The sequence below is a fragment of the Pipra filicauda genome, unplaced genomic scaffold (genome assembly GCF_003945595.2).
Source record: "Pipra filicauda isolate LSUMZ 115617 unplaced genomic scaffold, ASM394559v2 scaffold103_size3290846_pilon, whole genome shotgun sequence".
NCBI classification, from domain to species: domain Eukaryota; kingdom Metazoa; phylum Chordata; class Aves; order Passeriformes; family Pipridae; genus Pipra; species Pipra filicauda.
In genome coordinates, this window is record NW_024103474.1 from 2,476,221 (window position 1) to 2,499,390 (window position 23,170).

Sequence of the window (23,170 nt, forward strand, 5' to 3'; positions counted from 1 at the left end):
GGTTGTTCATTTAGAATTTTATTTTACAAATTCAATTTATTTGACTTCTTTATCCTTTAAAAAGAACATGTGCTTTTTCTGTAGGGATGGTACACAACAATGCCTGGGGGTGTGTAAGCAAGACAGTCGGGATGCAAAGAAAGGGAAAAGCTAAGACATCTATTTCTGTATGTGATTCTGGTCTTGGGCACTTTCATTCCTAAAAGGAATTACTATTTGTAAGGCAAAGGGATTTCTCCAGCTGGGACCATGGTAACCATGGCTGCATTCCTTTCAAACCATTTCCAGACTTACTTTATCCAGTTACCAAATGCTTTCCCCCACCTTGGCGACTGCCTCAGCAACAAAACACAAAAGCAAAGTCTCTCCTTACAAGCAGTACAGCCACCCCCTTCAGCACTTGGGCTTGGCAATTTCCAGCATTTTGGTTCTACAAAAATTAGTAATTATTTCTCTTGCTAAGTTTTCACAACTATCTGATGCAGTATCACACCAGAGCCTTGGCAGAGATTTTGTTACTCTATTTATGTGACCATACCAAAAACCTTTTGCTAGGAGAAATTCAAAACCAAAACATAATTTTTTTTGACCCTCCTTAGTATACAAAACTTGGTACCCATCCCTATGTGCATCTATGAAAAGCAACTTTTTAAAGTTTCATTAAGAGAATAAAAACTAAACTAACAGTTTCTTTTCTGAGAAAGTGATAGCCTGGTTCACAGTTCAACATGAAAAATATTACTACAAACTCTAATGTTTTCTACAAGTTCACCTCCTTGTTCCAGCAAAGGAGATCAACAGGTAAACGTGCTTTGTAAGCTGGTCCAGTCTGTCATATGGGCTATAAAAGAGTCCTTTTCTCTAAGGAAAAGATTCTGGTCAGAGCTTCACATTTTCTTCAAGGAATTTCAGGTGACGAGCCTTCGCGCTGTAACTCACGTACTTGTCTCCCATGTGCTCCCGCAGCTGCAGCTGTTCAGAATACACAAAACAAAGCCCACAAAACTTACTGGCATGCACAAAAAGCAGGAACTACCAAAATATTAAATATTAACTACCAAATATTAACCAAAAAAAAATACCAAGGCACTCAACTGAAAGCAGCACGTGAAGCTTGGCGAGTAGATGAGAGGAAAGGAAGATGAAAGTCTTTGTTGTCTGAAGGCAAGAGAGTTCCAAATCCCACCCAAACAATTTAAAATATAAATCAGATCTTCACAGGTTACAAATGAAATACTGCATGGGTAAGATAGAAAATTACAATGCCTGCCCATGACTACATAAAGACTTTCTGGAATCAAGGTTTACCCTGTGTCAGTAGGGTAAAGACACTGCTCATTTCTCTAGGTTTATGAAGAAATTAAACTATTTTACTATGAAAGACATTCACCTCTCTTTTTGCTTCATCGTCGTCTTCCATGATTCTGTACACCTCCTCAAGAAGTTTCACTCCCAATCCTTGCACCACATCAGACCTCAGGATTTCAACCATTCTCCTAATCTTGTCAGGAACTGTTAACATATCTATTAAAAATAAAATACAATTAAAAATCAATGCAGTAATAACTACTTTCAGTATAGACAATTTTCATACTCTGCAGAAGAATATGGGATAATAGTAATTATTACCACGGAATTCCAGAGCAACAGACCTGAAGGAATCTCTTCAATGTTTAATTCTTCTGATTCATCAGGCAATTTTCCATGCAAAATCAAAGTGTCTCGATATTTTTTATGGAGTTTAAACTCTGGGGCTGGAGTTGAGGTTCCACAGTACTCAGAGTTCTCCTTAGAGTCCATTTTCAGCGTCCAAGTCATCAGCTGCACCAAGTCATTCATTTCATTCACATTGCTTTTCCTAGGAGATATAATTCAGTCATCACTTATGATGCAACTTCCACCCTACAGTCCAAGCACTTACAAGAAGTTTAGGAAGGTAAGTATTCATGTTAAATTACTTCTTGTGGGGCAGTTTTATCAACAGCAACACCAGCAGTATTCCTTTAACTTCTTACAGGGCTCAGAGCCCTGTCAGCCTGTAAAAATCCACAACCCTACTGGCTGCTGCCAACTCTGTAGCTGCACCTCCAGTAATGCAACAAATTGCAGCTTTTGGAAAGCTGCTTACACTGACAAAAGCAGAAATAAATTCAGCCTTATTCACAGTGGAAAGGAAGCACATTGGCACCTTTTAATTAATGCTTTTAGTGCATCCTGACAGTACTTGTCCCTTGATGCTGGAAGACTGGATTTCTGGGAAGCTACAACTGACAAAAAACAGAGGCACAAAATTACATCCAGAAAGTTCAGCATGGAACAGAAAGACAGTCACAGAAAGACAATAATTAAATGGAATTCTTTTCCTTAATGCACCACATACTTCTTCAATCACTCACTATGTGGAGACAAAAGTATGAAAGCCACTTTTTTCCAGTCCAAGTCAAGGTCTAATATAGCAGTGAAAACTCTTGCACAGTATTAAAATACTTACCTCTCCTTGGAATCACCATCAGACTTGTCTGTAGAGCTTGTGGAAGAGCTCAACTCATCATCAGACAGGGAATGGGTTTCTCTCTTTTTCTACATGAAGAGGAAATAAATGACAAAAATTCTAATAGCTGAAAGTAATTTAGCAATATTTAGCAGCAATTTATACTGTTCTTATGTGGATGAAACACTTTTAACAAGCATATTTTTACACACTCCTACTGATAATATTTAAAAGGTATAACCTTTGGTTTTAAACACAATACCCAGGGCATCATGAACATACTTCATGAAATGCTGATGTGACTACTGTGACATCTCAGTCATAAACCATTGCAAATGCTTCACCAAGTGTCTCAATTAAATCATGTACCTCTGTCAGTTCTTTGCCAATTGTATTAAAAAGACATCACCCTTAGCTCAGCAATTTAAGACACATTTAAAAATACTACTAAAATACATTTTCACCAGTTCAGTAAGTTCCCAGCATTCCCTGGGATTTTAACCACTTGGTTGCAAAAGCATCACCAGCATATGCACACACAAGCAGCCTGTACCCCTGTAACCTCAGTCTGTGATTGCACACAACTCTTTGCATTTAGGTAACAGTTCTAAAGCAAACACACACAGGTAAAACATGCAAAACACTTCCCACGGAAGTGCTGAGCTGAGAAAATTTGAATTTCAGACTCAAATTTCTTCACTGTCCCTCTTCTGCATTTAACTACAGATTAAAAAAAAAATGTTCAACATCACAAACAAAGCAAAATCAGATGTACCAGGTAGTGTGGTGTTAATAGGAATTTAAAGCAGACTATTGATCTGTAACCAAAGCGTAGTTCAGGATAAACTTCTTCCCTTCCAAAGTAAAATACACTCTGCAATTTAGAGAGTCCATAGCAATTAGCAAGAGATGCCTAGTTATCATCTCTGACAAGTGGAGTGAAAATGCACAGGAAGCCTGCAATGTTAAACTGATCTGGTCAAAGTGGATTAGAGATCCATACCCCATCCCAGGCCTTACAAAGCAGTATTTACAGAGAACTCTGCACTCTTATTTACAGAGAGTTTCTTCCACGCAGATTTGTTTTAAATATCACTTTCTTCCCAAATCATGCCTTCATTTAAACACTTGAAAGGCATATGACCCTGCTTTACCTGGGAAATACTGGGATCTGATGAGGACTGAGCAACTTTAACACAATTTTCCACCTGTGATTTTGCTTCAACTACTGCACCATTTGATGACTGTCTCGCCGGAACCACTGAAAAGATGACATTTTTACAACATTTACAACTTATCCACATGTATTTTGAATAAGTTTCATGCTCATGCAAGAAAAAGTCTATCACCTGGCAGAAGGCAGGCAGGTAGGTAGGTAGGTATTCTGCTAAGGGAAAACATTGAAGCTTCTGTCTGAAAGCTGAATATTCTGTGTTTCATGTACATTTCCAAGACAAGTTATCACCACAGAACACAACTGAACATAACTGACTAAGCAGCACAAAAATATGGGCATGTTAACAGAAATTTTTGGCTAATACAGAACTAGACACTTAGGGCATCTCTCTGAAGATGGCAGTGAAGAACAAACAAGTTATAATTTCTTCACGAAGAAGTTATTAGCCCACTTATACATAAAATGTTAATATGTAAACATAAAAGTTACCAGAGGGAAGCATCTCCCGAGACTGTTTCAGCCTCCTTCGCTCTCTTGCTGACAAGGGCCGCTCCTGCAGAGGAAGTTAATTTGATATTAATTTGCAATCACCATAATGGCTTCTGTTATCTAATCACTGATAAAGGAAAGACTCCTTTTCAACTGACACGGGGGAGAGAGAGCTATTAGAGCAGACCCCCTGATCATCTAACAAATGCTTAATTATTTAATACGAAATGGTCTTGTGCTATGAGACCAGTCTGCACTCTAGGAAAGGGGGTTCCAACCTCCACCGTTCAGCAAGGCAGCTGCTCATCCTGCACTGAGCAGGTGCTTGACAGGACTTCCATTAGGTAGGAAGCTACATTTCTTAACTCACTGTGCATACACTCAAAGTACAAACTGCTCAGAAGGAATGAGAGACAAAAGCAAGCAGACCCAGTATCCAGCACTAACCATTGGAACGGCAGCTTGACTGGCTTTGGCACCACTTCCAGGCTCAGAGGCTCCAGCACCGTGCTGCTCTGCACACCTCTGGGCTGCCCTGCTGTTCACATCAGAAGGAACTGGCAGAGGTCGAGGAGAAACTGTCCTGAACTTGACAGAGAAGTGAGCAAGAGTTTATATATTGCTTTTATTACAAGTTTAAGTACTCTGCAATCTAGAAGACATTCTTGCATGGTAAAGCCTGATGCCAGAGGTTTTGAATCCTACTGTAATCTCTGCACATCTCCCAGCTTCATCCTTCCCTCTCCAGATTTCTGCTTCTCCATCCCTACATCTTGTCCCCCTCCTCACAGACTATTTTTCAGCCAATGCCTTGGCAACCACTGTCCCAACCCTCAAATAGGAAAACCGAAGAGAAAAACAAGGTATCAATCACCAATCATCCTCTTCTCTATCCTTGTATAGCCAGTGCCTTTCCCCAAAGCAACCTCTCTGCTCAGTGTGGAAGCATTGACAGGAGCCCTGTCCCATGTGCATGCCAAGATTTTCTTCCTACAGTTTGCACAGGGCAGCCAATACATGTGTCTGTTCTAAAGTACTGGTAAGGTACCACCCACCTCAAGCAGCCTTATCAACAACAGTCAGGAAAGGCACTGACTTGTGGTCACAAAAGTGAGAAGTCCTGATGGAATTTTCTAGGGAAGACTGCAGCACAACAAAGGCAAAGCCTCTGGCACAGCCACCTGTGAGATTTTCAAATAGGCTGCTTCTAACAGTGCTCTGCATTTTGTTACCCATGAAGTTACACAGGTACACATCAAACAAGAACAGCATTAAAACACCCACCCTTTTTTAAAAAACAGGTCCCACTTTTAAAGAGGGGAAAAATGCAGTAGTCTTAAAGGAAAGAGGAGAGTTATTTTTCGAGTGTCTGCACCTTCTCTGAGCAGCCTTCAGCCAGCTCTCTTCTCTTCTGCTGCTGCTGCCATGAGAGAGAAGGTTCACTGACAGAGCTATGAGGCTCCAAATGGAAGGTTTTTCCTTGAGCATCTCCCAAAGCTCCATGACTGGCATCATCCTAATAAGTAAAAGTGTTTTTAAAAAATGTAGACATGGCATTTCCAGACTTACACATACACACTTAAAAAAAAATCACACAGGCCACTTGACTGTTTGGACTGTAACCACCTTAACACAGCACAGGTGCAACCACAATAAACTCTTATTTGATAGACTGTTAGAAAAAACCACCTTCTGTACCAGCATTTCTAAGCTACTAAACCTTCAAGGAAGGACACTTACTTGAATAACAATGGGAACAAAGGGTCCTACCAGCTCTTCAGTAGAATCCAAGCTCTACAACAAATAATGGTTTCTCATTAGAAAAGTGTCTATGAAAATTTCATTGTAGATCAAAATGGAGTGAAAAGACAATCATCACCAATTAGCTCCCCATCCAAATCAGGACAAACTCGAGATCAGCCAGGCCTATGTAGTACACAGAACAAAGAAATTACAAAACAATTCTTACTCTTCTTTTGAGTTGGAAAACTGTTCTCTGTAAAAACACAATTTCCATCACCCAGATGGAAAGCCCAAAACTCCTTCACATTGTTGCCTTTGCAAATCTGAAGCCAAGGTTCCTAACTACTTAAGAATCTCAGTAATTGCATCAGCAGCATCCTACTTTGACAGAAGAACATATGCAGCAGCTCTCCAAATTTTAAGAGCTGGTCATTACTTAAGTCTATTTCAAATAAGCATAAATGCATTACCAGGTCAGTCTGCTTTTGGTCTTTTGATACAGGCTGCAGGAGTTTCAAAGTGTCATCATTATCTTCTACAGCATTAACAGAAGACAGCTGTGACTCAACTTTTTCAGCTTTAGAAGCTTGTTTTGCTCTTTGCTGTGGTCCATCTTCCTTAACTGGTGGGCTACGAGATGTTATTTTAGAATTGCCTGGAAGATTTAAATACTTTGCTTTATTATTCTCTGGGATACACTCACTGCCACACTTCTCACTTCCACGCTTCGTCCTTTCAGATGGGAAGATATCAATGTTCACTTCACTGATTGTAGCTATGGAATCTCCCAGGTTGTTTGGATCATTATTGCTTGGTTTTCTTTCCACCCCAACAACTGGCTTCTCTGAGGGACAAAATTTGGTGGCTTTATATTTGATGATGCAATCTTCCTCATTCTAGAATTAAAAGGAAAACAAAAAAAAATTAATTACTTTTCGGGTGTTACACACAGATGAAAGAATTCTCTAAGCCCCTGAGGAAAAAAAACAAGAACATACCAGATACAGAAACTGCAAGGAAATTATGATCAACTATAGATTGAGAGCCTCACAAAAGTCAAACCCCACATTTTTAAAGAGATACAGACTGGATTTGCAATTCACCTGTTTCAGGTATTGGTTTATACACATGGAGTACAACTACTTCTCACCAGGTCATGAAAGAAAAGCTGTACTCACTTGGCTCTTCCTTAAGGGAGGTGCCAATGAGCACCAAGTTTAAGATGTACTACACCACATATGTTCAGTATTTCTGCATTTAAAACTTAAACCCAGAAGAGCAGACTCATTATAGAAAGTAAAATACATGCACAAGATTAACCATTACAAAAGAATTGTTCTAAACACTGGAAAGAATTTCAACAATAAATAATTTGGGTTGTAAGTATAATTAGTTTAAGTATATGATTTTGATTGGAAAAAATGATTACTACTTGTCATGAAATATTTGACCCCAAATACTCCATGAGTAATTCACACAGTGACCCTCAAATGAAAAACCAGGTGTTGTTTAATTAACATCTTAAAGACATTGCAATTACTTTCACTGGTCCACAGCTGATAATTTACTTCCACTCTTGCCTAAACACAATTCTTTCCTTAATATGAGTTTTACAAATTCCTAGGAATCAGATCTACATTCTCACAAATGCTCAAGGTACTTATAAAACTGACTTTTTTTCTCTAGAAAAAGCAAGAGGGATTTGGGTCTTGTTGGGTTTTGTTATTGTTGTTGTTTTACTGTTTAGGGTTTTGTTAAAGAAAAAAAAATATGTCTCACAACTTTGTATTTCCTGGCTTGCTCAGGGGAGTGGTTTTGGTGTGTAACATTCCTGCTGTGAGACTCATTCTTTGCTGAGATGACAGAACAAGGATCTTTAAGTTTAGAATTCACTGTTTTCTTCTGATTTCTAGCTGCTTTCCTGTAAAGAAAATCAAAGTGGTTCACTCAATCACCATCAACAAGGTCTAAAGACATTTCTTTACATTATGCTAATTAAGAAAAGTCCACTTCACTACAAAGCTTTCACACTAAGAGTATGAGATACTGGGCTTTTTCAACAGACTGTGCACAACATCCTCATTTTCATTTCTAGAAAAGGAGCTTAAAAACATGACTCAGACTCTGCCAGCAATGTACACTTGTTCTGCAGAGCATCAAGGTCAGTCCTATCTGGGAGCAGTAACATAACTAAACCTGACAAAGAAAAAAAAATTATATCAGTGTATATCAAAAGGAACTTGTTTTTGCAACTCCCAGATGATAAATGGCCTCAGAGAACTTCTGCTTTCCTAAGCATTGCACAGTTTTACTCTGCATTTGCAGAAAAAAAACCTATTTTCCACTCTAATTCCCTCCTATTTCTCAGAGAATGCAAAGAAACTCGTGTTCATACGCTTTGTAGCCGCACATAACACAACTCATTTCATCCCTCTACAACAAAAAACCAGGAGAAGTTGTAAAACAGAGACAGCAGCAACATGAAGATTTTGGACAGAATCACTCAAAGGAAAATATCTTACGCCTTTGTGGCTTCCAAAAACAAAGAAATCTGTTGCTTGATATACGGCTGCCGCAGGATGCTTTTCACACTCGGTCGTTCCTCGGGTTTTTTACTGAGCATGGTTTGTATTATTGCCACCAGCTGGGGGCTGTAATCCTTTGGCATGGGTGGCAGCTGTGAAAGCAAAGGGGAGCCTGACATTATTTAACTTATTATTTATGTCCAGCTACACGCTTTGCACAAAAAAATAAACCCATTGTTCAAGTGCTCAAAGCTACCCAAGTGCTTAATGTTAAACAGAACACAAACTCCAAGTGTTTGTCTAAGAACTGTTTGCATTTTTTCATTAATATCAGCAGCTAAAGTTCTGTAAATAGGCTTAAAAAATTATATAAATTAAATCCATATTAACTTCATTATATGATAAATCAAGACAGATACTTAAACAAGCTAATCTTATAATCTTACCTAACAGGAAAATGGCATCATGCGGAGAGCAATTTAATTTTTTACACAACGTTTAAACCACAAGAAAATTAAGAAATTAATCTCAGGACTCTGGGAACTAATCAATATACTAGTTATACAAAGGAGTAACAAGAAACTCTAGCAATACCTACAGATGAGTGACTCCCTTGGTCTCATTTTACATCATATACCACCATGAAACAGTCTTACAACATAATGATGACGCAGGTAACAGGCAAAGTATTTTTAACTCCATGCAATATTTCTGATGAAAAAAGATAATCTCAAGTTCTAGACAGAAAAAAAATCAAGTCACAAATAAAAAAATCTTTATATAAAAAGTGTTTACCTTTCCTTCAATAATTCGATAAACCAAGGAGTTCATGTCTTTAGCATTGAAGGCGTGTTTCAGCGTAGCCATCTCATAAACACAGCAGCCCAGTGCCCAAACATCAGACTGGAAAAAGGGAAAAAAATAAGTTTTGGGGACTTTTTATTAACTGTTCAAGTTTTATCTCCAGACTCAGTCATCTGCTTTCAAAGAGGCCTTTAATGACATTAAACTAATTAAGACCAAATCCCATTACAAACTTTTGGCTTCACTCTCTTCTTTTTAATTTTGATCAGCTGAGCTACTTTCTTCCATTTATCACCTTTTTTTTCCAAAAAGAAGGGCACAAATTAGCTATTTGTAGCAGGGTTTGCTTGTTTCCTTTCTTAGTACAATATCAGTTCTAACAGGCAAATGAAAATCTTTTGATTTTTCATTGGAAGAACAGTTTCTTCTCAACTCTTGCTCACTGCAGACACTCATATTTATGGTGTGTGTAGCTTGCAGCAAGAGCTGAATAGGGAATGTGTTTGCTTTATTCTGTTAAATTTTAAATTCACAGTAGCACTGCTTATTCTTCTACTTAAAACTGCCTTTTTCTTTTCTTTTTTTAATGCTGCCCTTATGTCAAATACAAACTACTGAGTATAAAGCTTCCTGTGTGATATATAATAAATTTAGAATATGCATCTAACAGAGTGATACTTCTGTTCCCACTGCCCTGCTGTGAGAGGTACAGGCAGCCTGCTGAACAAACGGGCTGTGATAACTTATCACATGCCATGAATTCCCAAACAATTCCAGAAATAAAGGCGCCTACAAATCTCTCTCCTATTTTTTTGTTTGGTCTCTGGGAACATTAAAAAGAGCTGGAAGCAATAAAAAAAAATTAAAACCCGTAGATAAGATTGCAATGTTCTCAGACAAACAAAACAAGGTGCCTCACAAAACAGAAAATAAACCACATAAAATATCATACTCTACCTTGTGGTTGTAGGGTTTGTTGGAAAAGAGCTCAGGGCTCATGTAGTAGGGGGTGCCTATGAGGGTGCTGGCCATGTCATACTGGTTTTCCAACACTCTGGCTATTCCCAGGTCACCCACTTTGATTATGTTTGTTCGTGTCAGGAAAATATTTTGAGTTTTAAGATCTCTGTGCAGAATGTGCTTCTCATGTAAATACTGGGGGGAACAAGACAACCACACAGAGTTAATTAACTCCTAATTCATTCCTCTACGCTGAAAAGTAAAATCTCATTACATGAGTCAAAGAGGGAACACACAAAAGCAGAAGAGACCCATAAATCACTCTCAAAGTCAGGAGTGCCCTGCTAGTACAGTATTAGTGAATTAACATTAAGAATGACTGATACCAGGCACAGGTCCAAAATTTGGCACTCTTTACCTAAATCTCCCTCTGTGGCTCTTGTAAGTCAGCAGAAAAGAAGAAAGAAAAATGTAAGGTTAAGACTCAAACTGTAACTCAGTTTCTGCTGCTTCCATTTCTTGACAATCTTAGTCTTAAGTATAAAATCTCAGTGGAAATTACAATGTGAGCTTTGTGTAAACAGGGAAGGAAATTAGTCATAATAAACAAGAACAGGCAGTACTGTAGACTTCTGTATGTTTGATCACAACAGCCAACTTTTAGATAGAATTTTCTTTCCAATTACTTATTCTTTAGTGTTGACATTTATATCTGGTCTTTATTGCTAAACAATTGCCTTTAAAGTTTAATAAACTATGATTACTAAACTTCAGAGGAGTAAGACAAGATTTAATAGAAATGAATTAATAGTCTAAATTTACCATTAAAAAACACCAACAAAACCACAGAACAGAAAACATTCCTGAAATAATCTGCCTCTCCCTTTTTTTTTTCCTCAAAAACTACATTTTATAAATTTAACCTAAACTTTCAAACCAGAGAAGCAACTAGAGTTGCAAACACCCTGGAGGTTACCACTGTCTACTGTGCCACAGAGTTATGGACATAAAATATGACAGAAACTTCTTGCTTCAAATGTTTGATTTGACTGCAGTGACCTGGGAGCACTTTTAATATACTAATAACCACTGTATTTAGATGGTATCCAGCCAAACAGGATTTCAATAAATGCAGAAAGAGCCAAATTAGGTTTACGTCTGAAGGTGACAAATTTATACTTTATTTTACCTGCAGTGCCATGGCAATCTGGACAAACCACTCCACCACCTGATTCTCAGGCAGGAGTTTGCCCTTCTGCTCCTTAAGTTTGTGGTAGAGGTCTCCTCCCTCACAGAAGCCCATGACAATGTACAGGTGGCCATCCTGCCCCTGCCAGGACTCTCTGTAGGTGACGATGTTGGGGTGTCTCAGCTGGGACAGCAGCTGTGCCTCCTGCTCTGCCGCTCTCCTCTCACGGCTGGAAACGTTTCTGAGGTTTAACTTTTTGATGACATACTGGAAAAGAAATGGCAAGATGTAGCACAAGGGATCAAGGTGACTGTGCAGAAGCTCCAGGGAATTTTCCAGGTCTCAGGGAAACACAGTATTTGAAACTCCACTCTTTATTCTAGGTGGAGGCTGCAGTTTAACAGTTATGCATCATTTCTACCCTTATACCACAAAAATGGAAGAACTGTGGCCATTCTGTTCATCTACCTGAATACAACTCTGCACAGGAATTTTGTGGTTTACTTTCTTTTGACCAATGTTCATATTTATCTTCCCCCCCACCATTCTCATTTTAAATGTGTGTCTTTTGTTCATCTCTTAAGCCTGAAATACCTGTTCGTGCACCACAGTCACACTCAAAAAGGGCCACTTCAATAGTTACTTTAAATATACAGTAATAATAAGGAAAGTATATAGTCACATGCAAAAAATTACAATGATGTCTAGGATAAAAGTTATCTGAAAGAAAGAGACAAAAGGTCTTACAGTCATTCCTAAATTTCTTTTATTCTGTATTCAGATGGGTTAAGAATTTTTCAAAGCTACACATAAAAACTGTTCTTCACCTCCCTAATATGTACTATTGTAATTCTAAGGAATTTCAGGTTTTAGCAAAAACATAGATGAGGCAATAAAATTCACAGCACACTTTTATCACCAACACTTCGTTCTGACCCGGCCCCATCCCGATGTAAATTTTGTGGTATTCACTTTAGGGCATCAGCTTTCCACGGAACAAACGTGCCACGGTTACACCTGACCCCGCTCTTATCTGAGAGCTTTTAAATCAAAACTTCTAAAAAATTTTTTTACTTGCTGATTTTCAGCATCCTCAGCAATTGTTCAGTGTTTGCCGCCCAGGCTGGGCCTATTAATTAGCCCAACACATTTAATTAGTGCTAAGGAGACGCCCCTATATACCAAGGGAACCAATTACCCAGAAAAATCCACAGAACCTCATGACTTGGTGTTTCAGAAATCTGCTGGATATAACCTGTGACGGTGCAAAGCTTCCAGAAGGAATATCACTAAACTAATTGTGTACAGAATCATCTAAGTTTAAAATAAAATGGAAATGCTGCAACTACTGTGTTCTACATGGCAAGTCAACTACAATTCTATCTTTGAGCACAGAACCCAAAAGTTTTTAGCTTTATATCAGCATCCTTTAGATTATACACTACCAAAATGCAAAAAGCACGTGTATTAGCCTTATTTTAAACTCGGCATTGATTATGTTTGGTTTAATGAGCATGTTCTCCTGGCAAGATTCCCATGAAATCTATTGCAAAGCTCTTCTGCCTTATTTGATACTGAACTGTGTACAAATTGCATTTCGTTTTATTTGAAACATTTAGAGCCACTTGAGTTTTTCCACAAATAAACAGCATTCAGCTATCAGCAAATATGCTTAAATAAGACATAATTTCTTTCAAAGAACACAAGGCACTATGCCAAAGCCACAACAAAAAAATCCTGATCATCTTGCTACAGAAGGAAGTTTGTAAAAGTTGGCAAAAGATAAGACACAGTAAAACACACCAAACATTTAAGATGAAATAACAACAAACAGGAAGCAAGGCTCTTGCCAATGTTAATGACCAGCAGCACGACAAAAAAATCCAAGGACCTGTATCCAGGTGAAAGTCACCTCAAAGCACTGTTTACTTTTAGGATGAGGTTAGCAGTTCTTTGAGGACATTGGACTATGCACTGTGGTGATGGCCTGGAGGGAACAAGTCCTGCCGTCACTACTACCCAACCTACATATTGTAGGGATTCACCTCTGGATTCCAGCCAGGGAACTGCCTTCATCCGGGAAGGACACGCCCTCTGATCGCTGCTGGGAACAAACCTTTTCCCATCATCTTCAGTACAATTCCAGGCTTAAGGCTCACACCCGAGGTTCCTGTGATACTGTTCTGTGGGTCTTCTCCATCCCCATTTTTCTACCCTCTCACATTTCCTATCAAACACCTCTGCTTTGGCCAGGCAGGACAGATTATTTCAGTTTTCCAACAAAAATCATTGCACCTAACTCTGACACAACCAAAACTTCCCGGGCTGTTGCACAGCCAATACAGCAAACACCCGTCTTTCTCCCACAGAGCTGATGCCAGAGAAAGCCAACACCAGGAGCTGGTTTTCCATCCTTGCCATATTTTTTATCTCCACCACACGTGCACATCTTGAAGACACTGCACAAGCAGTAACAGGGCAAGAGCAACCTGTTCTGCCTCACGCTAAGAGCAGGCTGTGCTTCCCTGTCACCCAAAGGACTACCCAAAACAGCTTTCCTCCACAAAACATGGCATTATACATTAAGAAAAGGAAAAAAAAGTGTTATTGTTATTTTTACTTACATTAAGAAAAAAAAGTTATTTTGGGGGCTTGGCTTTATCGGGAGGGGGTGTGGGGAGTGTGTGGAGGTTATGATTAAAAAGACAAGGGATGGCGGAAGAGTCTTCTGCACTTCTTTAACAAAAGTCCTCACAGACAAAGGAGGAGAATACGAGCAGCCCAGCTGGACCAGCCCAGCTCATGGGCTGCAGCCACACCCTGACACCAGGCGATGGTCACAGCCCTGCCTTGACACCAGGCGATGGTCCCAGCCACACCCTCACACCAGGTGACGGTCACAGACACACCTGACACGAGGCCACATCCCTGCTCGTCCCGAGTCTGTTCCCAGGGCCACAAGCCAAGGGTGGGCCACAGCGGGGTGTCGGTGACACCCCAAGCAGACCCTGCGGCACCCCCAGCCCAGCCCAGCCCCGGCCGTTCCCCTCACGCCGAGCCGCGGCCCCTGCCGTGCCAGCGCCCTACGACCCGCCCCTCGCTACCTGCTTGCGGTCCTGGCGGTGCCGCGCCAGGCTCACCTCCCCGTAGCTGCCCTTCCCCACGGCCCGCAGGAAGCAATAGGCAGCCAGGGACATCCTCCTCCCGCCGCCGGGGCCGGGCAGCACCCGCTGCCATAGAGATACCCGGGGCAGCCACGGCCATGGGGCGCCCGCCGCGCAGCTTTATGGCGCGGCAGCGGCGCCGCGGCGGCCATTTTGGAAGCGGGCGAGACGGCCATGTTGAGAGCGGGCAGCGAGCCTGAGGGATCCCTGAGGTACCGGCGAACGCGCCGAGGCTTTCCCTCTTCTACGGCCCCAGAAACAGAAGTATCTCCTCACAAACACTGTGTGACGGGCGTCCTGGGCTGCAGCTCCATGAGGTCCATGTGCTGAGCCCCGGGAAAGGCTGGCGACAGGGGCACGGTGACAGCCCAGTGGGCAGCTGTGCAATAGCACCCCACAGCAGGTCCCGCCACCTCACCTGCCATGGGCACAGCTGCCCCTGTCAGCAGCTCACAGAGCCATCCTGTCCCTTTGGGTGGGGCACAGAATTGGTCAAAAAACATCCAGACTGGTTTAAAAGGAGCTTGTGAACCTCTCCTGTGTCCCTCATGTGGCTGAGCACCTCAGAACGCTGACTGCAGGAAAACCCCAAAATAAAATGTTCTATTATCACTGGGCATTTAACTCCCAGTCCTCAAAGTTCATCAGAGGAGATAAACCAGCTAAAAAGTTTAGGAGATAATTAACACTGTCAAGATAACAAATAGAGGAGAAGGGCCAGGCAGCTGCAGGCTGGATGGGCATTGAGGGTGCAAGATGCAAGACCTGGGAGCTTGGACCTGGTTTCAGCCACGAAGATGAATAAGAACCCATGTAACGGGAAGTTTCTGTACTAGACAGGACACGTCAAATAATGATACCTAAATCGGGTACCTGGGTGATAACATAGGATTACAGGAGTAGTTTTGAATAGGAGGTTAAATGGGTGTCACAGGCTGCAAGCTCTGTCATGGCTGCAGTAATTTGGGCCAGGGAAAGCCTTTAAGGAAGTATCGGAAAGATGACAGTTTTCATTTGGCAAAGAAGAGAGTCTGGAGAGGAGATTGATCTCAGTTGCTCCTACAGAAATGGTTGTTGAATTTCTGTTTGAAGTTATTACATGGAAGGGACACTGCTGAAATAGTCTGTAACAGATTTTGTAACAGTATTCTGTAGACTATGCAAATTAAAAATTCAGTGTTTGATTTTTCCCAAATGCCTAATGTTTAATCCCACTTTTCTCACTGAGTTATTTATTAACACTTGGTAAACAAAGCATTATATATTTATGCATATCGTTCCAATCTGAGCCTTACTTTTTTTCCAAAATGGAAAACAATCTATTGCTTTGTATTTTATTATTGATTCCCACCTTTGCATCATCAGACGTTTTGGTAACACATATCAGAAACATCAAGGTAAGTAACCAACTGCGTATGGAGCTCCCACTCTTCATAGATTAATTTCTTGCAATTTATCAGCATTTATCAGAGAGTTCATACAGTGCTGACAGCAGGAGCTCTGTGTGGACACAAGATTGAACTTGGGACGCAGACTGGTTGACCTCTAATCAGCCTCAGTGTTCCATCAGCTCTGAAGTTCTCCTACTTCTCTTTTTAAAAGCATCCCTTTCTTCTGTTTTCTCTGTCATCACCACATAGTGGTAAAATGTTTTAGTGGTTTTATATTTAAATGTGTAAAGCAATCAGTGCTGCCAGGGAACTGACTTTAGCACATTTTGCAATGCAAAATATCAGTGAAAAGATGCCTCCAAGAAGGAGAAAACAGAAATATAACATGGCATCAAGATAAATGTCCACTAACCAAATGACATGGTAGGTTTTTTCTCAAAAGATTTGCATGTTAGCACAGCATTAAATATATCTCTTAAAAATATCTGTCCCTCAAGAGGGCCGTTCTGGTTTCGATTGATCTCTGAGTAAGGCAGTGCTGCCTGATGTTTTGCCTAATTTTCTTTGGTTAAGTTACTGCCCACTACCCCTCCCCTCCATAAATTATTTTCCTCTCTCTCAGTGCTTACGTACTCCAAAAAGTTACAGAGGGCAAATCTCCTGAGGGAAGATTTTGAGTTACTGTGTAGAACAGGACAAAGCAAATTACAGTTCATTCCTGTTGATTAGGTTATGGTCTTTGCCAACACTTTTTCTTTGAAAATCAGGATAGTAACATGCCTAACCTTCAAGAATCAACTTGAGATTTAATGCTGCAAACTGGAAATGCCAGTGATTCTTGTTATTTAACCATTATGTAGCCCAGATATAATGTAGCTTTTTCCTGCTGATTACCATAGTACCTGTTCTCTCTGTGTCTTGCAACTCTAAAGCTTTCTAAGTGGAAAACTGCCAAAGCTCTGGGCAGTGCTCCATCCATACATGCAGAATGCTATGGAAAAATCAGTCGATTCTCCTAGTTTTGTTATATACCTTATACAAATGTGATGTGATTGAAATGGAGGGGGTTGCTTTGAAGTGTGAAGGTCTCTGTCCCCATCTGTGTCCTGGCCCCAAGGAGTGTGCCAGCAGGGAATGGTGAAGTGTGGCTGGAAGCCTCGTTGGCTGATGAGCTTCAGGCTGCCAAAGCTCCTTTTAGAGCCATAGTCAGGTAAACACAGTCAGCAGACCCAGTTCTGGTGAAAATTGAACAAAAATCCCAATCAAAGATCCCTGTGTGTACTGGCACACCTTGTTCCTAAGGGTGGGAAAGATTTTCCTAGGTTAAAAACAACCTGTAGAACTCCATATTCAGAGCATTCAAAGCACGGGGAGCGATGGTACAGCCCTCCCTTTATGGCCCTCTCATTTTGGCAGCACTGGGACTCCTTCAGCTCACAGGGAGGTTTAGTTGGTGTGGCTGAGCTGCATTAGGGTTTCTTCTTCATGGCAGCCAAGTAGCATCCCTTGGGATGATGAAATCTTCAGTGTTGCCTTAGATTTGGAAATAATTTTCGTGCCTTGTTTTTCCTATGTAGCACTTAGGGATATATGCAAATACCTCATTCCTTGACCTTGAGGTCACTTCAAGTTCGCTGTACACTCTTTGCTGAGTCTTTTAGTCACACTGTGGTTTAGTTTTCCAAGCTGTACAATCAGGGCTTCTTTCAGCAAGTGCTGTAATAGGGGCCCTCTTTGCCCTCCCTGCTTTCTTGGGAATTCAAATTTCTCTTTTCCCCTCCAATTTCTATAGATTTTTTGCACCTCTATTTTTTGTTGTTGCCACACCAAAACAGTAGTGAACAAAGGAAGAATTTGTTGCTGTTCCATAACGGAAAAAAAAAATACATTCTAATAATTAGTGCACCTGGCAAATATATAGAAATAGTACAGAAACATTTTACCAAGTAACGATTATCCAAGGTAGAGGATATTAAAATCTCATTTTTGCTAGAATTGCATCATCTTTTTGAGTGGCACACTATCACTTTCTACCCACATAGCTTAAAATGACCTTGATGCTAGTGACATCTCAAGCTACCTCCAAGTGAATCATTAAAAATTAAAAAAAAAAAGAAAAAGAAAAAAAAAACAAACAAAAAAAAATACAGAACAAAATCACAGGCTCAGTCCCCTCCCCTGTGCAAATCAGGGTCAGCTAGGGCAGGTGGCTGGGCAATGTCCAGCTGAGTTGGGTATCTCCATTGAAGATCAGCCCAAGCACAAAATCACTAATGCCTTTCACTGAGAGATTTTTCTGTAGTTTCTTTTTCAATGAAAATTGCAGAGTACCCCTCTAGAGATTTACAGAATCGAAACAGAACTCCTTCAAAACTACTGTCAAACCCATAATCCTGATAAAGAATATACACAACAGCAATCCTGTAAAACCTAAATGCAGTTAAAGTATCTTTTAATTTGGAGGCAGGAGTCAGAATTGCAGAATTTGTAAGTAAAGAACACATTTTTTGTGTGTGTTTTTCGTATCCTTAAACTGCTTGGTAATTTCACTGTTAGGAAATGTTTGTACCAAACAAAATGACATTTCAGTGACTTCCAGCTTTTCATTTCCCAAGGTCCATACCTCAGTTTGTGTTTTGCAAGGGGAAATAACAAACTGTAATGACAGCATAGAGACAGAAGAGATAATTTCACTTTTGGAAAGGACAGGTTTGAATTGGTGCACAGTCTACACAGGCATTAAAGAAATCCATGGAGGCTTCTGAAAGGGAGAGATGCACACACAGAAATGACCTGCATGGCAATAGCAGATGGAAAGATGAACCTAGAGAAATGTGTCCAGATTTCTTGGCCAGACTCTTAGAGCACTTGAGAAGCCTCCCCCCAAACCTGGCATTACCTAACATTTAATAGTGTCTTGAAAGGAACTCCAGAATAGACAAAAAAATAACTCTCTGTGTCTCGGTTTCCATCTTGCAAAACTTAAGTGTGAAAGGTACCAAAAGCCTTAAATGTACCTGAGATGTGTATCTGACTTCAAACCTCATTAGGTCCTTATCCCTCTGTTTGGTGGAGCAGCCAAACAGGCCTCCACAAAATGTGACCCCCTGGAGGCTCTCGGAGCCAAACGAGATAAGGTGTTTGCAGCAGAGCTGATGAGAACTGAGTTACACAAGCTGTTACTGTAACAGGAGTCAGTCAGTTTGTTTAGTGCCTGTCCTCTTTCAGAAGAGAGGACGTGATATTTTTGTACAGCTTCTGATATTTGCACCTACTCTGGGAGCAAATATGGCAAAAAAAAAAGTTGTAGCTGCTTATTTTTTTTCCCCTCCATGCAGGCTTTCATGGTGACCATCTCTCCTCTCCTCTCTGTAATCTTACTGAATTACCATCATACTTTGTCATGTTGGGTTGACAGGCTGGTGGGGTGAAACAGTAAAAATTTAGGAGTAAGTCTGAAAAGGTGTAATGGTGGGTCTGCCTGACAGTGTGGATGTGTGTGACTGGAAAAAAAAAATGTGCAAACTGGGTTTTTATGCTTGGATACAAACCCTTTTTTTACTTCCAAAGGAGAATAAATTTGAAAAGATAATATGTACTAGAGGACCCAGATCCAGGAATTGCCAAGAAAAAGTTGTCACTCTCAGGACAAGATATTCTGGTTTTACTTGATGTCACCACAGAGCCAGCCTATATTCGAGGAGTCCTATTAAGCAAATTTTAGTGTGTTTTTTAATCTCAGTGACATTTAGTCATAAATGGCACTGAGCATTCTTTTCCTCTCTCTCTCCCCTCATCCTTCAGGGGTCCATGATTGTTTTCAGTGGGAAGAAGACACTTTTTGTGTCACTTCAGCAAAATACAAAACAAGCAACATGCCTTACTTGCTCTTCCCTCAAATTTACTTTAGGTTTACTAATGAAGACCTCTCTTGAGCTTTCCTTCTCCTGGACAACTTCTTTTGGCTTGTGACAACTGCACAGGTGCTAAGTGATTTACTTCTAAAAGCACCTTCTTACTCATGGTTTTTCCCTTTTTTTCTCTTTACAGAAGCGAAATGCTGAGAATGACTTGGTGAGTAAGACTTGGTTTTGTCCAGGCTACCAAGAAAGATTTATAGTGACAGGAACATTCTGTGTTCACAAAATGTTTCTGTGAGAGAGCAAGTGGATATTTCTGGAAATAGCCCAGAGCTGCCTGTTTTGGGCAAAAGGTTGAACTGGACAGTTCCTTTTCGAGCTCTGATGGAAAATCCTGGACAAGAAAAGAGAATGAACAAATGATTTGTAACTTCATTGTATTTGAATGAATAGCAAAATTGTTTGAAATCACCTCTGTGTCTCTTAACAGACATCTATTCAATGTTGGTTTTATTTTTACTTTTGTTTTATATTGAAGTTATGTTACAGAAGGCAAGAGACCTGATGTCTGAAGCTGATTCTACTTGGCACCTGGATCCCCTTCAGCAATGTTTAAATGCTTGGATTGTTTGGGGACCTTCTTAATCAATCAGCCAGAGATCAGTCCCACCATAAAAATTCCATAGTTCTTTCCAGCACTGGCTCTGCTGCAAGAAGCAGACCTTGTTTAAGGAGTTGCCTAATGAATCACATCTGCTGTTACCTGTGCTTTCACATACTCTCCAGCAACCTTATACCTGAGCATTCAGAGAAAACCAGTGTTGCCCTGCCCATTTCCTTGTTTAAAAAAGAATGAGCTTCAGTTGTGAGGAAGTTCAGAATAACATAAAGTTTGGAGCCATCTGGAATTGTTTTGGTCTATTTTTAAACAAGGTAATCACTTACATCCCTGCTCTAGGAGTCATCCACTCCACTGATGATTACAGTCACTGAGCCAGGGAGGCAGCAAGTAAATTATTGTGCTCTTTGAGTAACCATAAAACATCACTCTCTCAGCAGAGAAAATAAACCATTTTTTTATAGTGGCAGTACCTTTGCTGTGGTAGTAGTATTTTGTTAAAGGGGCTGTAGTACAACTTGTGGAATAGTGCCATGATGGCATTGTGATAATACCCCAGGAAACACAGCTGTGCTCCAGTTCTCATGATTCCTGGTTTGCTTTGGAGTGATCGATGTCCTGCCATGGTTTCTTTTTAAAAGTGTGATGATGACTGATTAACACACACATCAGTGTAACAGCTGGTGCTCTTTTTTCCCCTTGTTTCATTTCTCAATCTACAGGTTGTCAATGGGATAGAAATCTATAGCATGAAGATCGATAGTAAAGTAACTTCCCGGTTTGCCCACAATGTCGTCACCAGTCGAGCTGTCAATCGTGGGAATGTGTCCAAAGAAGTTTTCTTTGATGTTGAGCTCCCTAAGACAGCCTTCATTACCAACTTCAGCATGTGTGTAATTTTTACAATATCATTAGAGAAGACTAAATACCTGTGCAAATTCAGCTGGGAGAATCTGAACTCAACTGTTCATTTTTACTTTGCCATTTGACAGATTTTTAAATGCCTCCTGGGTGATTTTCTGGTACTGTTAACTTAACATGTAAGATACATGGAGAAAGGCAAACATTGGTACATCTGTAGAAAAATGACTAATTTTCAGTTATTTCTTTTCATCATCGTGGACCTTAGGGAATGGGGGACCTTCCCTGGAGATCCATCCACCTTTTTAGAAATACCACTTACTCTGGTGTTATCAAACCAGGAAAGTTCCATTACCTAATTTCCCTGATGGCATTATAGCTTAATTTATTTCTTAATTTAAAAATCATGTTTGAATGAAAGGCTTACATTTGAATAAATGCTCATCTGTAGGCAGTGACACTTGGACAGGTGAGTCTCACCCAGAGGGCTGGTTTGCCATTAGATGAGACAGGATGGTGAAGCTGCTGAAATGTAGGAATATGGCAGGGGTAAGTCCAGTTCCACCTAAATTCACTGAGGAGACTGGTTTCAGTGAAAGGGCTCCAATCTTGGCAACAACAGGTCTCTGAAAGTGCTTTTTAGCAAACCAGTCAACAAAGGGAGAATTTCTGTGGTAACTTTTCGTGTATTGTTCAACCAAACTAGGACTTTTTCATCTGCAGGACAATTGATGGTGTCACTTATCCTGGAACTATAAAGGAAAAAGAAGCTGCAAAAAAGCAATATGAGAAGGCTGTTTCAAGAGGACAGACTGCTGGTCTTGTCAAGTAAGAATGATGCCTTGTGTGGCTTCCACATCATCATCCCATAGCAAACTGTGAGATTGGAAATGCTGTGTTCTGGTATGTTACTGACATTATGGGACCAAGGACCAATCATTAAGTTAGAGTTATTGTGGCACAAATTATAAAAAGGAAATACAACTTCTGACTACACAGGCAGTACCTGCAATCATGGAAAGGCTGTTTCTGCAGCTTCCACTGACCTGTTCCTGGGATTAAGCTCACTGGGAAACTTGAATAAATTCAACAATTTGAGTATAATTTTAGCAATAGATCCTATTTAGAACAGAAAAAAATCCCATTTTGTTTTTCTTCTTTTTGAAAATTGTATGCCACCAACCCAAATAATAAATATTGTAGAAGAGGATAAAGATACTTATTTTCCTAACCACTTAATACAGAGCTTCAGGAAGAAAAACAGAAAAATTCACTGTCTCAGTCAACGTTAAAGCAGCCAGTAAAGTCACTTTTGAACTCACATACGAGGAACTGCTGAAGCGACGCTTTGGAAAATACGAGATGTTCATCAAAGTGAAACCAAAGCAGCTTGTCAAAGATTTTGAGGTAAATGGCAAACTGATCAAATTTGACTGTAACTTAAGAGCTGATGAAATTCTCTACATCTGTTGAAAGAGGAGTACAATGGTCATTCCATCTACTGAGCATGCCGAAAGAAATCATCTGTGAAATCCTGAAAAACCTATTTCAATGCCTTGAAATAGGCATTGAAGTGGAAGATTAATATCTTTTGCATATGCCTTTATAGCATAAATTACACCTTTCTTACACCACCATGACACAACATCATCTTAAATCACATTGATGCATATATTGCATTCTAGAATACTGCAGCTTTTGTGTTTTAAAACTGGTCTTTGATCACTCTTATCTGCCTTGGTAGAATTCCACTATCTGCTTTCAAGTTATATTTCTATTAAGGTTTGTTTATTTGTACCTTTGTTTTTAACCTCTGTGTGTAAAAAGACCTGTTTGACTGAAGATGTGTCCTCACAAGTGGATTTGGACTGCCATTATGAATTATAAAAGTAAATTT

At 40.2% G+C, this 23,170-nt stretch overlaps 2 protein-coding genes across 6 annotated transcripts in view; one reads left to right on the forward strand and one right to left on the reverse strand.

Moving 5' to 3' along the window:
* On the reverse strand, positions 1–14,649 carry NEK4 (NIMA related kinase 4). 2 transcript variants are annotated; one of them, XM_027726944.2, is made up of 16 exons: positions 14,483–14,649; positions 11,379–11,645; positions 10,187–10,384; positions 9,221–9,328; positions 8,423–8,577; positions 7,680–7,821; positions 6,371–6,796; positions 5,898–5,951; positions 5,533–5,673; positions 4,605–4,745; positions 4,158–4,221; positions 3,646–3,752; positions 2,492–2,580; positions 1,653–1,858; positions 1,391–1,524; positions 1–972 (listed from the first exon to the last, which is right to left on the reverse strand). In XM_027726944.2, the coding sequence occupies exons 1-16, from the start codon at positions 14,573–14,575 to the stop codon at positions 880–882; spliced, it is 2,418 nt and encodes an 805-aa protein (XP_027582745.1). In that variant the 5' UTR covers positions 14,576–14,649; the 3' UTR covers positions 1–879. The 2 variants fall into 2 exon arrangements, with proteins under 2 accessions (XP_027582745.1, XP_027582752.1); XM_027726951.2 differs by having other exon boundaries at positions 723–972; positions 14,519–14,649.
* The window catches only part of LOC113990958 (inter-alpha-trypsin inhibitor heavy chain H3-like), a 22,886-nt gene continuing 13,901 nt past the window's right edge, over positions 14,186–23,170 (forward strand). Inside the window, exons 1-5 of one of the 4 annotated variants that reach the window (XM_039379098.1) lie at positions 14,186–14,268; positions 19,984–20,007; positions 21,135–21,301; positions 21,997–22,101; positions 22,518–22,680. In XM_039379098.1, coding sequence (XP_039235032.1) covers positions 14,242–14,268; positions 19,984–20,007; positions 21,135–21,301; positions 21,997–22,101; positions 22,518–22,680 — 486 coding nt within the window. In that variant the 5' untranslated portion in view covers positions 14,186–14,241. Of the gene's footprint in view, positions 14,269–14,418; positions 15,940–19,843; positions 20,008–21,134; positions 21,302–21,996; positions 22,102–22,517; positions 22,681–23,170 lie in introns of those variants that run through there. The other 3 variants (XM_027726898.2, XM_039379101.1, XM_039379106.1) reach the window with 3 other exon arrangements.

Coding starts and splice junctions, on each gene's coding strand:
- NEK4 (XM_027726944.2), bottom strand. CDS start 14,575: ATGTCCCTGGCTGCCTATTGCTTCCTGCGGGCCGTGGGGAAGGGCAGC. Junction 7,822..8,422: donor TTTTTGGAAGCCACAAAGGC/GTAAGATATTTT, acceptor TTTTCTTTACAG/GAAAGCAGCTAGAAATCAGA. Junction 4,746..5,532: donor CTGAAGGCTGCTCAGAGAAG/GTGCAGACACTC, acceptor TTCTCTGTCAAG/TTCAGGACAGTTTCTCCTCG.